At 34.8% G+C, this 18,866-nt stretch overlaps 1 protein-coding gene across 5 annotated transcripts in view; it reads left to right on the top strand.

The window, feature by feature from the left end:
• Positions 1-18,866, top strand: part of PPARG (peroxisome proliferator activated receptor gamma) — a 124,632-nt gene that overhangs the window by 29,183 nt on the left and 76,583 nt on the right. The window contains exon 1 of one of the 5 annotated variants that reach the window (XM_033132698.1): positions 1,889-2,008. The exons of the other annotated variants lie outside the window; for them this stretch is intronic. Within the exon in view, the coding sequence (XP_032988589.1) occupies positions 1,990-2,008 (19 nt within the window). The 5' untranslated portion in view covers positions 1,889-1,989. Of the gene's footprint in view, positions 1-1,888; positions 2,009-18,866 lie in introns of those variants that run through there. 5 annotated transcript variants of the gene reach the window in all.

The following is an 18,866-nucleotide window of genomic DNA, read 5'->3' as shown; positions in this document are numbered from 1 at the left end:
ATGTGTCTTGAATGTTTGTTTATTTATTTATTTATTTATTTATTTATTTATTTATTTATTTATTTATTGCTTTAGAGAAATGTACATCTTTATTCCTTAGACTCTACTTTCTTATTACCAATTAAAGCAGAGTGAATGTGGTTTTTGCCTTTTGGACCTATCGCTATTTATTTTCTTAATGGTGATAATATGTTTTTGGTAATTTAAGGATTTATAGGACCGTACCTGAGTGGCTTCCTGTTGGGATTCAATCTGTAGCAAGACATTTGTTGAAATTCATTAGATATTTCTGCACTTAGTTATTTCAGTTTCAGACCCACAATAATATATTGCCACCTAATAAGAAACATAGAAGGCTAGAATAGTTATTTGTCCTGAGATTTTTTGGGGCTCTTATTTGTATATGTTACTTATTAAACAAGTATTCATTGAACTACTTTTATATATCCAGCAGTGTTCTGGACAAAATAGAATTATGAGATATTCTTGCTCACAGTCTTGTCTCAAAGACAATACTTACACGTACCACTTGAAATAATTAAATACTAGAGCTGGGCAATGGGTGATTGAGGAAAAAACGTGTCGTAAAAGTTCACAGAAGAAGACACACATGCAGAGCTGGAATCATCAATAGTTGTTTCATGGGTGGTTGCCCCCTGAACCCTGAGAGTAAGGATATGGAGGCATGCAAAGGAAGATGATGGAAATTTTAAATATAAGGAGCATCCTGGGGAAAGAATTTGAAGATATCGGTGGGCATGTCGTACTCTAGAATCAGTGGGAAGTTCGCATAGGGAAATGATATGGGCTAAATTTGGATACAAAGGCTAGAGTGAGGAACTTGGACTTTGTCTAGAAGGCACTGGGGAACTTAAAGATTTGGGGATAGGGAAATGGTATGACAAATGCAGCTCTGTTTGGAAGGAACAAGTGAAAGATATTTTGATAACATAAGATTTGGTGACTGAACGAAAACTTAAAAAAGTGAAAGAAAAAGAAGAATCAAAAATGAATTTTTGGTTGATATATGATGTGATAGAGGTATTAAATGAAATATAGAAGAGAGACCGTTTGGGGAGAAGAAAGATGCGTTTGATTTTAGACTTGTTGAAAGGGAAGGGACAAGTGAAAGATATTTTGATAACATAAGATTTGGTGACTGAATGAAAACTAAAAAAAGTGAAAGAAAAACAAGAATCAAAAATGAATTTTTGGATGATATATGATGTGATAGAGGTATTAAATGAAATATAGAAGAGAGACCGTTTAGGGAGAAGAAAGATGCATTTGATTTTAGACTTGTTGAATGCGAAGTGAAGATGGAATCTCTCAGTAGAAATATCCTAGAGAACTGTGAAGATATGGGACCAAACTTTGTTTCAGAGGTCAGAACTAGACATGTGGATTACAGTGTCATTAGCATAGAGTGAAGAATGTATTGAAAGCTGAGGTCTTAAAAAACAACACATAGGTAAAGTTTGAAAGAGGAAGATAAATCTATTTTTAATACTTTGAGGAACCTCCATATTGTATTCCAGAGTGACTCTACATTCCCACCCACAGTGCACAAGTGTTCTGTTTTTCCCAAATCCTCGCCCACACTTGTTATCTCTTGTGTTCCTTTTTTTTTTTTTTAATTTTATTGGGGAATATTAGGGAACAGTGTGTTTCTCCAGGGCCCATCAGCTCCAAGTCGTCCTTCAATCAAGTTATGGAGGGCACAGCTCAGCTCCAAGTCTAGTCGCTGTTTTCAATCTTTAGTTGCAGGGGGCGCAGCCCACCATCCCATGCGGGAATTAAACCGGCAACCTTTTTGTTGAGAGCTCACGCTCTAACAAACAGCCATCCAGCCGCCCCTCCGGAAGCTCAGCGGCAGCTCTGTGGAGGGTGCAGCTCACTGGCTCATGTGGGAATCGAACCAGCAACCCTGTCATTCAGAGCTGGCGCTCTAACCAACTGAGCCATCCGGCCGCCCCTCTTGTGTTCTTGATGACAGGCATTCTAACAGGTAACATCTCATTGTGGTTTTTATTTGCATTTCCCTGATGATTAGTGATGTTGAGCTACTTTTCATGTACTCGTTGGCCATTTGGATGTCTTCTTTGGGGAAAATGTCTATTTAGTTCCTCTCCCCATTTTTTTGAAATGAATTGTTTGTTTTTTGTTGTTGTTATTGAGTTGTGTGAGTCCTTTATATATAGTGTATATGAATCTCTTATCTAACATATGATTTGAAAGAATTTTCTCCCATTCTGTAGGTTGCCTTTTCATTTTGTTAATTGTTTCTTTTAGTGGTTGGAATAATTAAGTTCTAGTCTCTTAGTAAGTTTGATGATTATAATACAATATTGTTGTCTATATATATATATACTGTGCATCTCTCTGGGGCTTATTTACTATCCATTTCAAGTTTATACCCTTAAATGACATCTGTCCTATTCGCCCACCCACTGATAACCACCATTTTACACACACTCTCTCTCTTTCTTTTCTTTTACAAGTTTGGCTTTCTTAGATTCTACATGTAAGTGAGATCATAAAGTACTTGACTTTCTCTGTTTGACTTATCTCACTTAGCATAATATGTTCAAGGTCCATCCATGTTGTCCCAAGTAGCAGGGTGTCCCTTTTTCTTATGGCTGAATAATATTCCGTGTGTGTGGGCGTGTGTATGTGTGTTCCTGAAAAATTATAAAATGACAATGAAAAGTCAAGTAGAATGAAAAAAGGAGTAAGGCCATTAACAGTTACAAGGAGGAGATAATTGTTTAAGATTATAGCTTAAATGTAATGGTAGAAATGGACACACATATATCAGGGAGCTTAGAAGGTAATAGGTAGTTTTCCATCTTTTGCTAATGGAGGAATGATGTTGATTTTAGACCACTGAGAATTTTGGCAGTGACTAGGACAGTTGAGTCAACTGGGAAGAGTGCAAATCAGTGGAGAAGGAGGAAATATTATGGGGATGAGGTCTCAGATCAACATTAAAAAGAGACAGACCCTCTAAGGAAAAACTGCTTCCCCTAAGTTTGGAAGAAGGGTAATGAAATTAATGTGATGATTGTCCCAGTGGAGATCTAAATGAGTAAATGAGTAAGGTGTCAGACAAGCATAGATTTATAAAAGCATTAGTTGTAATGATACCTCCAAAGTTATATCTTACTTGGAAGAAAGCTCATAGAAATAAAGACATGGCAGGTAAACGACCTTAATCAAGTCACTTTCCTTCTTCCAGTCTCAGTTTTCCTGTACATTAGACAAAGTAGGTTAGGTTAGACAAATTGATCTTTAAGGACCCTTCCAATACTTAATTTTCTAAGCATGCACAGATATGGCAATCATGTATCTTTATATATCAAAGGAACTTGAAGGAATCACTAAAATCAGAGATACAAAGGAAATTTTTAGAATTTAAGTCCACAAGTCGGAGTTTCTGGATGTACCCTGCTTCCCCCTTATTAAAAATTATTAAAATGTCTGAATGTATTGCTAACTGTAAACTCTCTTGAAGGCAAGGACTGAGTCCTATTCTCTTATGTGTTCTCAGCATGGAGCTTAATGCCTGATTCACAGTAACTACTCAATAAATATTAAATGAATGAAAGTTGAATTACAAAATAAAATGTCACCAATAAAGAGGCTTTGTCTAGAATTCTTCCCATTCTTTTTCTCCTCTTTAATCTCTCTTCTCATTCTCTTCCATGACAATTCAGGGACATGTTAATTTTGTTACATTAGTCACTTTTCATGTACTGCCTTGTTTTGTAGTAATTGTTTTTTATTTAGTTACAATGGTAATTTTTTGGTAAAAAAAGGAACTAAATTTGTGAAATTGATTGACACTTAACGGAAATCTTAGGATTTTTTTAAAATCCTGTTACTACAAATCTTTTGTAGTAACTTAAAAGTTAACTAGTATTCTAGCTTCCCTTCTTTTGTTGGTTTAAATGTTACCAAGAATATCTCCTTTATAAAAAGGAATTGTGTCTTACATTATGGAGGAAAAATTATTTAGAAAAAAATCCAGAAATCTATTTGTGAACAAATTGAGTGATGCTGGTGTAAGAAAAAAAAAATATATAAAGCCACAAGAAGTCATCCCAAATTTAGTAACACTTCCTATCTTAAACACATGATTTCAGTTGTCCCTGGGCTAGCTAAAGGTTACAAAATGTCACATAATACCATTTACTTCCTTATGGGTTCTTGCTACCTCCCCCTCACCCCCAAATATGGTAGATGGAGTTATAAAAACCCTGCAGGGTGACAATATAGTTTATTACACTGTTAGTTAGCAGTATTCTGCCAGAATGAGCTGAGAACTAGAGGAAATGGACTTAAATTTACAGCAGTCCAGTCATATAGAACATGCTTTTTCCAGACCGCTCAAACAGCAAGCCAATTTGTAACTTGAATGCTTTGTACAGTGGAAAAGTTACAGCTGTTACAAAATCAACAGATACATCTCTGGTTAATGTTCTTAAATGAGAAAATTAACTGCAGGAATATTTTCCCAACTACATGTTTTTTATATACTTTATACTAATTTCCAGAATATAATCCATTTTACTTAGTTCTATTTTGGGAGGTACTGATTCTTCTCATCTTTCTGATGAGGAAGTACAGCCAGAGTTGACATTTCATTGTCAGCCGACTTTATCTTCAGTGATCTGGTCGTAGAAGATGTCTTTGTTTCTCATTTCATTACCAAGCTTCAATCTTACAGATTGTCGTTGGTCTTCCCTTTCCCTAAGGTAGAGTAGTTGTTTACAAGAGATACAAAGAAATGCAGGTTTTAGTAAGTGCTTGTTTGATTCTTAGGTAGAAAGTAAAATATTGGGCTGGACAACCAAGTATCCAAAAGCTGAATGAATATTCAGTGGAAGCTGCACATTTATTCTGGGTTTTCAGTCAAAATAGTAGCATAGTTTATGGAATTAGCCATCCTGTGAAAATATGGACTTGAAGGAAGAGGGTGCTTGATTTTTTTTTTCCCTTAAAAGTTCATTCAATTTTAAGTATTTGTCTATTTTTTCAAAATATGCACTGTCACAGAATTATTTTAAGAGACTGACCAATTTACTATGATATACATACAAGTGATGTCAAAAGAGGTTATATTCTCATTTAAAATCTGAGGTAGGGTGAAAAAGAATCAAGTGATAAAAGACAAGGAAACAAACTGGATGTTTTAATCCAATTCGCTTCCTTTTTGAACTGCTGTTGATTTTGTTTTAGCCTGACTACAAGCGGTGTCACCTCTCCGTTATAATCTTCTGCACTTAGAAAGTTAGAACCACCTATAAATCAGTAGTCTGAGTGGAATCTTGGCAGATGAGGTCTCAGGAAACAAGCATTTTGTTTATATTCAGATAACTTGAGAGCCTGGCCTCTGGGCATTCAGTAAGAAGTCCATTAAAGCGAAGCCTGAAGAACAGAATATTTATTAGGAATAGATGTCACCTTTCTCCAGTCAGAGGTTTCATTCCAAGCAACCTGAGAAAAACTAAGGACACTGTCTCTTTCGACTTACTTGGCAAGGTTTTTTAAAGAGAGTCAGGAGCCCAAATCCAAAGCGAATGAAGACCACAGCAGAGAATGTAAGGTGACAGCTGGCATGAATGCTTTTTTGGCCCTGTTGAGAAAGGGCTCAGACCCAAAGTCTGAAGAGGTAGGAAGAGTGATAAATTGTTCCACAGTACAGTTGAGTTATATTTGGGAAAGTCCTTTGAAACATATATTCATGTCACAGAAGAGGTGTTAAAATTCCAAGGATTTTCAGCCACGAATGCCACTTGTGTCCATTAGAATCACTCATCAAGTTGAAAAACAAAGTAAACAAATTAAACAATTAAAAATAGTATCTAAATGGTGCTGGCAAGCTCTATTTTTATTTGCAAAGCCTGTGTACTGTAAGGTAAAAGTTGAAAGAAATAGTATTAAGTTCCACTTTTAGAACCTACTGTGTAGAACAGTCGTGCTCTAACTTTCCTCTCCAGGATTCTGATAATCCTTTAATCACTTATCACCTCCATTAGAAGGAGATAAAAAGGATAATAAGAAATGAGACTATTTAGATTTGTTTTTCAGTTATCCTTGAGGCCTTTAACATTCATTACTAAGAATGATTAATAATTAACTTGAACCATAGAATTAGAGTTTGTACGGCTTGATAGGTGTAAATCAGTTATGGGGACTTCCATAATTCCAAAATAAACAGGTAGTTGGTGATTAGTCATACACTTATTATACGTATTACTGCTAATTCTTGGAGTCCCTGATTGTGGAGCTAGTTTGCCAAAAGCAATTATTGTGTATTTTATCTCTCTATTAGGTTTAGATGTCCAACTGGTAAATAACAAGCTGACTATCTTCTTTCACTGTTTTTTTTTTCTCATTGTGGCAAAATATATGTAATAGAAAACTTGACATTGTAACCATTTTTAAGTGTACAATTCTGTGACGTTAGTTATATTCACAGTGTTGTGCAACCATCAGCCCTATCTATATCCAAAACTTTGTCATCACCCCAGACAGAATCTCTGCCCATTAAACAACTCCCCGTCACCCACCTCTCCCCCCGACCCCCGTGGCTATCTCTAGTCTGCTTTCTGTCTCTATGAATCTGCCTATTCCGTTTATTTCATATAAGTGGGATCATAGTATAGCCATCCCAGTAGGTGGGAGTGGTACCTCATTGTGGTTTTGATTTGCATTTCTCTGATGACTAATGATGTTGAGCATCTTTTCACATGCTTGTTGGACATCGTGTATGTCCTTGGAGAAACGCTTATTCAAGTCTTTTGCCCATTTTTTAAGTTGGCTGTTGGCCTTTTGCCTTTTTATTGTTCTTTACTCACTTTTAATTCACGTTCTCACATACTTCTCTATATAATAAAAAAGATAACTTCATTTGAGCCCAGGGAAATGCTTTCTATCAGCCTTTCATTGCCACATACATTGACATAAGGTCGAATGCTTTTCATCCTGTTGCCAAAATCAATACCTGAGAATCTGTCCTCAAATGAAAGAATTTTTCTGGATGTCTTCATGCTGTGGAATTCCTTGCATTCTCTCCCAAATCTCCGTTTAACGAGCCCAGGTGTAAGGTATGATTCATTACAAAGTACTCTGGGAAATAAACATTCATTTTCTTAGAATGATGAAATTTTAGACCTGGAAGAAACCATCTCTTTCTCAAAGTGGGATCCACAGATTCTTAGGGATCCACAAATATATTCTTAAGCTCTGAGAGTTTAAAATGGAAAAATCATGTGTTTTTATATCAATATAATAATCTAAAAGATGATTATAAAGCCAAAATGTCACAATTCAAGGACATTTTAATGGCTTCTTATATCAGTTTTCTCAACGTGGGGTTACAGAACCTCTGGGGAGTGTGAGGACACAACTTTGGCAGGTCTGCAGGATTTTTTTCTTCCTTTTAAAGGGACTCATACGTTGGTGAACTGTAAGAAACTCTGGTCAAATCCAACTCCTTTTACAAAGGAGACCTAGAGAAGTTAAGTAGCTTCCCAGAACAACACAGAAAATTAATAAAACCAATCAAAACTAAAACTCAAGTCTTCTAAGGCTTTAGTCAGTGTCCTTCGTGCTACTGTGGGCATTCTGCAGGGGTCATGTCTTCATGGAGTTTATACTGTAGTGGAGAAAGCAGAAAATGAACAAGTATGACTAACTGAAATGAGTGCTATGATGGGGATGTAATGTACCACGTAGAAATACAGTCAATCACATTGTGACAGCGTGGAATGGTGTCAGGTGGTTGCTGAGTTTATCATGGTGATCACTTCTGCAATACAGGGAATATAATCAATAATGTGGTAATAACTCTGTATGGTGAATAACTATGTTGAATAACTATGACGTACACCTGAAACTAGTATAATATTCTATGGCAGCTATATTTTCACGAAAATCTTAAAAATAAATAAATAAATCTAAAAACTGGTTTTTTTAAAAAAAAATAAACAAAATGAGTGCTGTGAAGGAGGAAAAGAGTAATATAAGTTGTATAGAATGAGAAGCCACGATAGGGTGATTTAACCTCCTCTGAGGGTTTGGGGAAGTGATTTTTTTGCTGACCATCAAAGAGAGAATAGAAGTTAGCTGAAGGGAGCTGTGAGATGATGGATGTTACAGAGGAAATAACACATGGAGGCTCTGAGGTGGGAAAAGCGTAGTTTATTTACTGATTTAAGTGGAGAAAAGGAATGGGAGGAGGCCCCAGATTATTTCATTTTGGATTTAAGACAATCAGAAGTCAATATACTGCTGGTATGTGGTGATGCTGGGAGTCTAGCTTGAGTTGATCTAAATATAAAGCCAATGTTTTTTCCATTTAAACCTCTATTCCTCACAAAGTCAGGAGACCTATATTCTAGATCCGGCTGTGTCCTCTAACTATATAACCTTGGATAAGTCACCTACGAGGCTACTGTAAAGCACATAATTTGTTTGCACTCACCATCCCCCAGGCACACTTTTGCTCCTTTCCCTTCAAATGCTCTCCATGTGTTCATTCATTGAATTGTTAATCAGTTCATCAGTTAGCCAGACAATGGTCTTTATTCCGACAATAATAGTTACTGAGGTTCTGTGACATAGATATGAAGGTGACATAGATGCATGGTCGCTGTCTTTCAGGAGGCCATGCTCTGGTAGTCTCTATGTATTGCTCCCTATATGTATTGCTCCCCAGCTGAAATCCCGTTTCTTACATGGAGCCATTCCCATGAATCATCCCATTTTGACATGCTCTTCAGAGTCTCTGTGAAACTTAGTCATTTTTCATTTATTTGGCAACTAACCAAGTGCTACCTTGTGACATCTCTTCTGTCATTGGCTGGAATTCTTATTCAAATCATGAATCATTACTTTTCACCTCTTTGCAGCTTGTTTTCCAACAAGATATAAATTCCTTAAGGGCAGGCTGACACTGCTCTGTATTTCCCACAGTGCCTTATAAACAGAAAAGTTTTTTGACGGCTTTCTTTCATCATATGTTTGTTGATTTCTGTTAAATTTTTAAGTTCAGATTTTACATCCTGTTCAAATGCTCTTGGCCATGTTGCATAGTTTCCCTGAGCCTCAGATTTCAATAAAATGGAAAGAATTCCAACCTCTCAAGACTAAATAAATAATATATGTAAAAATGCATTGTATACTTTAAAAGACTAAACACTATTACTGTGTATTTTATATTTTGTGGTGAAAGTCACCCTATTCTGGATTCTTGTAATAGATCCTTCATGTCCCCACATTTACTTCAGCTGTTCACTTGATCTACTTTCATCTCTATCATCCTACCATATTGCTCTTCACAGTTTAACGTATTTATTTGCTCTAAGTTTATTTCTAATTTTTTCCTCCTTCATTTTGTGTATTCCCAAATCTTAGTCTTATTTAAGGCTGTGGACATACATGACATGAACTGTCATCAGACTCACCATTAGAATGGGTCACAGGTCCATCGGATTAATGGGCCCATCATACTACAAAATTGGGAGTAAGAGAAATTATTGTTTCTTGTCTTTCAAGGTAGCTTAATCCACTCATTTATAGTTTCAGATTGCTATAAAGGGTTCGTTGTTAGGAATTTGATGTTGAGGTGTATTTTAATCTATATGAGAGCTCTGTATACTCTCCAAAGCATTTGTTAGAACTGGTACTATCGAAGCCCTTATTGCCCTTATTGTTTAGGGGACCTTGGCAGTCTTAGTAATAAAACTCCAAAACAATCATTTCAATAGCTAAGTCATATATGATTAAGACTTTCAAGTGGTAAGAATTTACTGAATTGAATTATTATGGCGTTATTATGGTGTTTGGTACTTTTGGCTCTTTGGTTCATTGTAACTATCAAACCCAGCTTTGACTCCTTTCACTGAAATAGCTTTGTAGATTATTTTAAAAAATACTTTTAATAGGATCATTGTTTTCTCTAGCTTTTCTACAATGTGGTTTCTATGTGGCTAATGTCTCTCACTTTTTAGAAGCCTTGAAATAAAGATATTGACTATTGTTATTGTTATTTATGTTGAAAGATATTAAAATGAGATTTGTAATCCAAATGGGCATTACTTACTTCACATCTGGTTGCTTGAAAAGTGGCCAGATGCAATAATTCTTAATGCAAGACAGCCTAGGGCAAAACCGTTGCAATTCCCACCCTCCTTTGCAAAACAACTGCCCTGTGTGAACCTTTAACATTAAAAAAAAAAAAAAAAAAAGGAAAGCAAGGAAAATTTGCTTCACTTCATTTAATTATAGGTGTCCAACAAAAGCGTTAATATGATTCCTACATTCCTGAGCTAACAACCATTAGAAATGGAAGGCAAAATGAAAATAAAAAAAAAACCTCTGGCAGCATTGACCTAGTTTCTAGTTGCCAGGACCAAAGACATCATGACATTTCTCTCCTCTCTTAAATCTCATTTTGCTTAATTTTAAAGTGCTTATATGTCCAAGTTACCTGTGACAGTCTCAGCTTATGCCTGTTGTCAAAGCATAATTTTTAATATTGTCCTCTTTCATTCCTGAAAGTGTCCTAGTTTGCGTAGGACAGTATATGGTCATCTTGTTTAATCCCTCAGAGCCATTAATCAGGAGGGGTAAGAAGCGAGAATGATGAGAACATTAATAAAGGGGAAATGATATTCAGGATGAGGCAGTGCTGGAAGCAAAAGGCGACTGATCAGAATTCTCAGTACATATAAGCTGAGCTGGAAATTGATCTGTGAACACATTCTGAACATCACAAGATCCACCAGATTAATACTGTTGCTCTTGGGGAGTGGGGAGAGGCGGGGGACAGTAACCGGGTCAGGAGTTTGTGGTCGCTTTTATGCCATACTAACGTTAAGCTTCCTGTCTGAGGTTTTCCACTGTGTGAGTCTTTCACCTCTTGATACTCTTTCAGGACTAGTGATGCTGATATCTCGTAGAAACACTTAAGAGAGAGAAAAAAAAGATGGGAGATAATAGTTCTTTAGAAAAATGGAAACACCATTATTCTTGATAACTTTCCTTTTCTTTGAAAAGCTATAAACATCTCTTCCATTTACCTTAATAATCTGCTCAGCAATTTAATGTTATCAACTGTAGAAGGCTGGCTTCATATCTCTTTTAAAGAATCCTCCAGATTTGAGGGCTGTTAACTTTTTAATACTGAAGTTTTGCAGTGTCTTTATTTAAAGTAACTTTTTAAATTCTAAGAGTAATAGCCAGTATTGAAAAAGATGCAGGAAAATGTAAAGCTAAAAATAATTACTCATAATCCCATCACCCAGAAATAACTAACGTTAGCATTATCTAGCATATTTCCTTTCAACTTGCTTACACATATATATTTTTCAATGTTTATTCAATGAAGCTCTTGCATTATAATCTTAAGGAAAATGTTTTTAGTGTTCTGGCAGCAATAGGAAAATAATATGGTACATTTGCACAGAGCTTTAAAATGTGTAAAGTTCTTTCGTATAGAAACATATTTAATCCTAATAATATCCCTGTACAGCAGGGCAGATATTACATCCCACTTTACATATGGGGAAATGGAAGCCCAGAAATGCTCCGTGACCCACCCAAAGACATTGGCAAGTAGTAGAACCTTTATTAGAACCCTATGTTCCTTCACAATCCAAGACTCTTGCTATGTATAACTTAAGGAAGTAATTATATTAGAACTTTCAAGTACCAAAAACAAAATCAAGTCTAAAGAACTAATTATGAGAAACCAATTCTTCAAATGGGAAAAGAAAGTAAGGAAGAGGAATATTGTATCTGAATAATATTCTTTAAGAGTTTATAGGGGCATTATTCAAACACTGATAATCATCTTTCTTGGAACCTCTTCTGAAAGTAAAGCAAGGGGGCTGAGCTTCTTGTGGACATTTAAGTTTGGGGTAGGGTACTTTCCTGAAGGCCTTCGGAAAGATACTATACCATCTGTTTGGAATTAACAATCAGTCAAGTCTTGAACACCTGATACTGTACTAAGAAGAATAAATGAAATAAAAGGCATACCCTCTTATGTTTTCAAAGGATTTAATATAGCTGGAGAAATTAAACAAACATATAAGAAACAATTTAGGTGTAAAATACGTGGCATTGACTCTGTACGATGAACTATTAGGGGTAAGAACTAATGAATTGACATTCAAAGACCATTTACTTTGCACTAATCAAGAAAAACATATTACGTGTTATAGCACAAATAAGATCAGGAAGCCGGAAACAAGTCCTGATGGTTGGCAGAAAATAGGAAAATGCACATTTATTCACATGTTAATGCATCCACTCAACATTTATTGAGCACCAACTACATACCACAGGTACAAAGGAATGAGTAGATATATCCTTTTGAATAGAACTTAAGTTCCTACATGTTAGGAAATAGTGAACAATAAAATGGGTGAGTGGGTGGGTGGGCAGGCAGATTATAGCAATAATATTCTTAATCAATTCAGAGGTTAGACATGATTATGATTAGGGACAAGAGTTTATAATAGATGAGCCCTTAACACTTAAAATTCATTGAATGGAAACGTCAAAAGAAAATGTTATAAATCAACTAATCTATTCTCCTTTCCTTATCTCCACTTTAAATATGGGAGATTAAGACCAGAGCCATTGTGACTTGCTTAAGATTATAAACAGAGTTAGTGGCAGAACTGAAGATTGAAACCTGGTCTTCAACTTCTTTGCAGTTACACCATTCTGCCTCTTGACTCTTGAATTTAGCTAAAACATTTTTTCCTTCTTCCTTATGCCAACTTTGTAAATACCAGATCTTGGATCCTAAATTAAAGGTTTGGACTGTAATCATTATTCAGTCATAGGTAGAAAATCAGGATTTAGAGAATGAATCTGTTCCAGGTCTCAATGTCAGTGGATGTCTTATTTATAAAATGACCAAAGGCTTAATAAGATTAACAATATACAACTTGGAATAAATGTTTTGTAGCCATGGCAGTTAAGAGCCTGTGTTTTAGACGCAGCTCTGTTACTAACTGGTTATATAATTTTGCACAAGCCATGTCACCTCTTTTTTATTTATTTATAAAAAATGAGAGAATTAAAAAGTCTTTAAAGTTTGGTTCAGTTATTTTATATAGCGATATCTTATTACCTGAGTAAAGCACAGACTTCCCTTAAGGAAAAAATTTCTTAAGATTCTCAGTGTTCACATAATTTTTTATAATATAATTTAAATATGTACATAACTAGCTATTATATAAGCTTTTTATGCTTGTATCTCTTATATACAATCAAAACAAATTAAATAACAAGTTACAAGACCCTTAACATTCAAATTAACAGTTCAAAATGGAAATGACAGCTGTGACACGTGCTTTTTGAGGTTCTACACCCTGTGCTACTCAATGCCACAGATGATTCAATTCTCTCTTGACTACTCTTGTTGAACTCTTCTGTGAAACAGTGCTTCCTACAGCATTACTGGGTGTTTTTTGGCTTTCACCCAACTCAAATGATACATTTATATATTAAAAGTCTACCTTTGCCCTTCTATCATTAATCCTGGACAACTAAAATAGTAATACTGGGCACCAATGAAATCATAAATACAAACTGTGGTGCTGAACCTGCCTGTAAGTTTTCAGTTATAAAATCATCCAGATATCCAGATAATCAAAACAATAAATATTTGTAATTTTTGTATCATTAAAATGAAAGAAAATTTGAAAATACAGAATTAAAAACGTTTTATCAAAAATTGGAAACAGCTGAAGTGTCCTTCAATAGATAATTGGATAAGGAACATGTGGTACATATATGCAATTGAACATTACTTGGCCATAAGAAAAGATGAAATACTGCCTTTGGCGACTACATAGATGGATCTTGAGATTATCATGCTAAGCGAAATAAGACAGAAAAAGTTGAGAACTATATGATTTCACTTATATGTGAAATATAAAACTGAAAGCAACAAAGGAACAAGACAAACAAACAAAAACTCATAGACACAGACAACAATTCAGTGTTTTCCAGAGGGTAAGGGGGGAAGGGTAGGAGAGGATAAAAGGGGTCAAATATATGTTGATGGAAGGAGATTTGACTTTGAGTGCTGAACCCACAATGCAATATATAGATGATGTGTTATAGAATTGTATGTACACTAGAAACCTAAATGATTTTATTAACCAATGTCACCTCAATAAATTTAATTTAAAAACTTGGAAACAATTTAAATGTGCATCAACTGAATAATAAATAAGATATGGTATAGTCATACACAGCTTAGCCTAGATTATTCAGCAATAAAAAGTTTACTACTGATACATGCTATAGTATGGATGAACCTAAAAGATAGTATGATAAATGATAATTTATCATATGGTCGCCAGACACAGGCGACCATATATTGTGTGCTTCCACTTATATGAAATGTCCAGTAAAAGCAAATCTATAAAGGCAGGAAAGTGGATTAGTGGTTGCCGGGATTGGGGATGGGAACCAGGATTGATTGTAAATCAGCATGGGAGATGTTATTGAGTGATGAGAATGTTCTAAAACTGATTTACGGTGATGGTTACAAAACTTGGTAAATTTACTAAAATTCATTGAATTGTATACTTGAAATGAACTTTAGGATGTGTAAAATGTACCTCAAGAAAGTTGTGGAAAAAAGCTTTTTATACAGCTTTTTTGCTAGGACTTCCTAAGAATATATATCTATAGATACCCCTCCCACATACTAAAGAGACCAGTTAAAAAAATACTGCTTTAGTTGAACTAGAAAGAGGGTTCAATAATTAGGATATCATGGATTCTAGCTTTGACTTTGTCATTAACTCAATATTGTCGTAGGCAAGGGCTCAGGCAAGTCACTTCAACTCTTTGTGCCTTGGTTTCCCCATATGTAAGTGAAGAGGGGGTTAGATTAAATGTTCTTTAAGACTTCCTGCAGCTATGACAATCTCATCTTCACATTTCTGGGAATACCATACTCTTTCTCAGTGGCTCATTTATTCCCTCACCTCCAAATGCTCTTTTTGTTTGTTTGTTTCAGGTGTACAAAATAATGTAATAGTCAGACATTTATACCCCTTACAAAGTGATATCCCCCGTCCCCAGACTAGTACCCCTCTGACATCGTATATAGCTGTTACAATTCCACTGACTCTATTCCTTATGCTGTACTCCACATCCTGTGACTATACATACACATATAGCTGACATTCATTATTATTATTCAGCTTCAGCTTCAGGCACCTACACCGTCCATGAAGTGGTCTCCCTAATAAGACAAGTGCTCTTTTCAAAGCCCCTTTAATCAACTTGGGATATTGCTTGTCTCATTAACTCTTGGTCACTAAAACTTCCTGACCTTAATGCTTAGGTCTTTCAGGTACACAGTTCCCAAAATATTTATTTCAAAGTTCCATACTAGACTGAATGGCGTTATCATTCATTAATCTCCCAGAGGCTATGTCCTCATCCTCTGTAACTCTCTTATGGAAGCTCTCCCATAGATAACAATACACTTCCCCTTCAGGCAGTACATGAAAGAAACAATAGAGGATACAATGGAATCCTATAAAATTACACAGAATGAGAATCTGGCCCATTGTTTTCTCCTGCTGCCTAAGGAAGACGTTGTACTCTTTGGATCCCCATAAAGATTTTGGCTTGTCCACCTCCTCAGATTCCCAAGTAACAATTAGGCAATCTGGCCTTCTTCCCACTTCTCATTTCAATGTGTAGGATACTTGTCAGCTTGCCCAGAATGACTTTAGGCATTTTGAACTATTCATCTGACTGTATGCAATAGATAAATAAAAACATAGTTAGAAGGAAGACTGACTTAAGACTCTATTTTTATTGGGGGAGCACATATTTTAGAATTGAAAAAGTTATTTCTTGTCTGTTTCCATGTTTTAGTCTTCCCCCTTTCTTTTACATTCAATGAGGTATTTCTGAGTGTTTAAAATGAAAAGTTTATTAAAATGGAGCTCATGTTTGTAAGTATAAAAACATAACATCTTACTTCCTAGAGCTTAATATATTTGAAGAAAAGCACCCCTGGAGTGTAAAGAAACGAGGTGGTTGGAATGTAGTTTAATTAGTCCACAAACCTGTCAGGAATCTTAGAGTCTTTTCCTAAAGCTATGCTGACACACAACATAACTTTGGAAGAACCAGTTAAGTTTGTATTCTACTTATCCCCTATAATTTAGGAATCAGCACTTGCTAAAAACTGAAAATCCCTGTTAATAGAAATTGTTAGGTAAAACTGAAGCATTAGTTATATTATTAGGGTTGATTAGTGGTTTTGCATATGCAATAAAAAGAAAAAGGATTAGATACCTAAAGAACTACATAGGGATGTGTGTCCTGGTTGTGACTGTCATAGGACAGGGATAACAGAGAAAAGTAAAATTTAAATAAAATTCAATAAAAACAATTAATAAAAGAGAAACTAGGTATGTAAGTATTTTATGATATGAACATTCAATGCCCAAAAGAAACAGATGCCTAGCTAAGAAAGTTTGGTATTGAAGATATTTACATTTTTAATAACAGAAAACAAATTAAACATTTATTTTTCCTTTTCAGTAGAAACTATATTTCAGGGTATCCATAAGCTTTAGTTCCCAAAGGAAAGACCTACCGCATAAAAAAATGCCAGCTAATAAATGTAGAAAGTGATAGAATTAGAAAGCTTTATTTCATAAATTCAAAGTATTGATTCAGGAAAAGATTATTAAGTGTGTTAAAATCTTTAGGTGAATTATTGGTGAAACTGAACATCCGTATAATGCCAAAGTAACATGACACAAATTACTTTCTAATTGCAAGGAGAAAAAGTAACCCTACAATGGAGAGATCAGACTCTCATTATTCTAAGTTTGTAATCAATCTTAGCATCACTAGTGGTCCATCACATGTCATGACTCTGAAGTGATGGAAAAGGAAGTACAGAACATTACCTATATTACATTCAAGTCAAAAATGTTTAGCTTTAATCCATAAACCCTTAGATGTAACATCTAGTTTATAGGAAACAGGGATAGGGAAGCAAGCAAAATGGTACCACAAGAAAACAACCACACAAATCCAGAGGGTGAGACATTCTACGTGACAAAAGGCCTGCTCTCTTCAATTAGTCAATGGCCTTAAAATTAAGGGAAGCGGGCATGGGAGAGGATGGCTGTGCTAGATTTAAACAAACTTAAGGGAAATATAACCAAATGCATTTCATGCATTCATCATAATGCATTTGTCGGCAGGTTTTGAACAAACCAGCTACAAAGAACATTTTCGGTCAACTAGAGAAATTTGAATATGAAGTGGGTATTGTTTGAAATGAAAATTTACAAAAATGGAAAGATGGAAATTATTGACTTTTTTTTAAAAGCAGGTTACCATCAGTAACTACCACATTTCACTTTTATTAAAAAATCCAAATACTCTATGCATATGCATGTATCTATGTATATACTTATGTATATGTATACACTTATGATCATACACATGCCGAGAAAAAGATCCAGTTAGATAAACACCAAGAGTTCAACATTCATAATCTCTGAGTAATAGAAATATAATTATTTTTTTACCAGTCTGTATTTTTTTAAAGTTTCAACAATGAACATAGATTCATTCTGTAATAAAAGAAATATAATTATTTTTTTACCAGTCTATATTTTTTTAAAATTTTCAACAATGAATATAGATTCATTCTGTAATAAAAGTTATTTAAAATTTTTTGCATATAGAAAAGTAGCAGTGTATTTTGTCCATTAAGGAAAATAAAATGTTTCCTTTGAAGAAAGAAGGTGCAAAGACTAGAAAACACTTTAGTATCGTTCAAAAAACATTTGGTAATGGTTTTGGCTGTAAAGCTTTGTCTATTTGTCTTTAATCAATATGATATAAAGAGTCAAACAGACCTGTGTTTGAATTCAAACTCTGTCGCTTACAAGTGGTTTTACTTTGGGCATGTTACTTTATCTCCAAAGCCTCTGTTTTCTCATCTAAAAGAGTAGTTGTGAGAAATAAGGATGATTTAATTAAATCAGTGCCTGGAATAAAGTGGGCTCTCAAAATTATAACATTATGAAAAAAATTGTAACATTATGAATTCTTTCAAAAATTTAACTCTTACACATGACAACTTGATTAATAAAATAATAAAAGAGCAGTCAACTAACATCTCTATTGCTCTTAAATACATTTCATGCACATAAATATGTTTCATGAAGAAATGGTATACAAGTAGAGCATGACGTCTTCAAAACAAGTGTCAATTTTAAAAGTTCATACTTGTTAGCAGAAATCTTACTCATGATAGCCATTAGAAATTTGATAGGAAATAAAGTATAACTTTATGGCCAAAAACCATTACCAAGTTCCATATTGAAGACCTATTCAACAGCTGCTATTTCTTGTTTTTCTTTGAATACTCTCTCAGTGTCACAGTGTATTTCAAATGGGATAGAAACACTGAACAGCTCTAAGGTACTTTTTTATTAGCGTATTATCAACTCAGGGTAAATTTTCACATAGTGATTTTATTATTTTCATAAGAGCAAGGAACTGTGTCAATAGAAAAGACAACTATTTATACCAGAATAACTCCAGAATACTAGGATGACTTGTGAAGAATCTATGAATGAAGCAAAAGAACATTTGTCGGCAAAAATGAATTCTTGAATTGATTGTTCAGACATTACCAAATATTAATTACCAAGTTGTTATTGAGTACTCTCTTTGTAGAAAGCACTGTCTCTAAACTCTGTGATGAACTACGGCATTCTCATGGGTGATTCATCCACATTAAGTGAGTCATGTCAGAGTTCAAATGCTTTCAG

This window comes from Rhinolophus ferrumequinum, chromosome 17 (genome assembly GCF_004115265.2).
Source record: "Rhinolophus ferrumequinum isolate MPI-CBG mRhiFer1 chromosome 17, mRhiFer1_v1.p, whole genome shotgun sequence".
NCBI classification, from domain to species: Eukaryota; Metazoa; Chordata; class Mammalia; order Chiroptera; family Rhinolophidae; genus Rhinolophus; species Rhinolophus ferrumequinum.
Note: the sequence above shows the minus strand (reverse complement) of the source record. Positions and strands in the feature narration are given on the sequence as shown.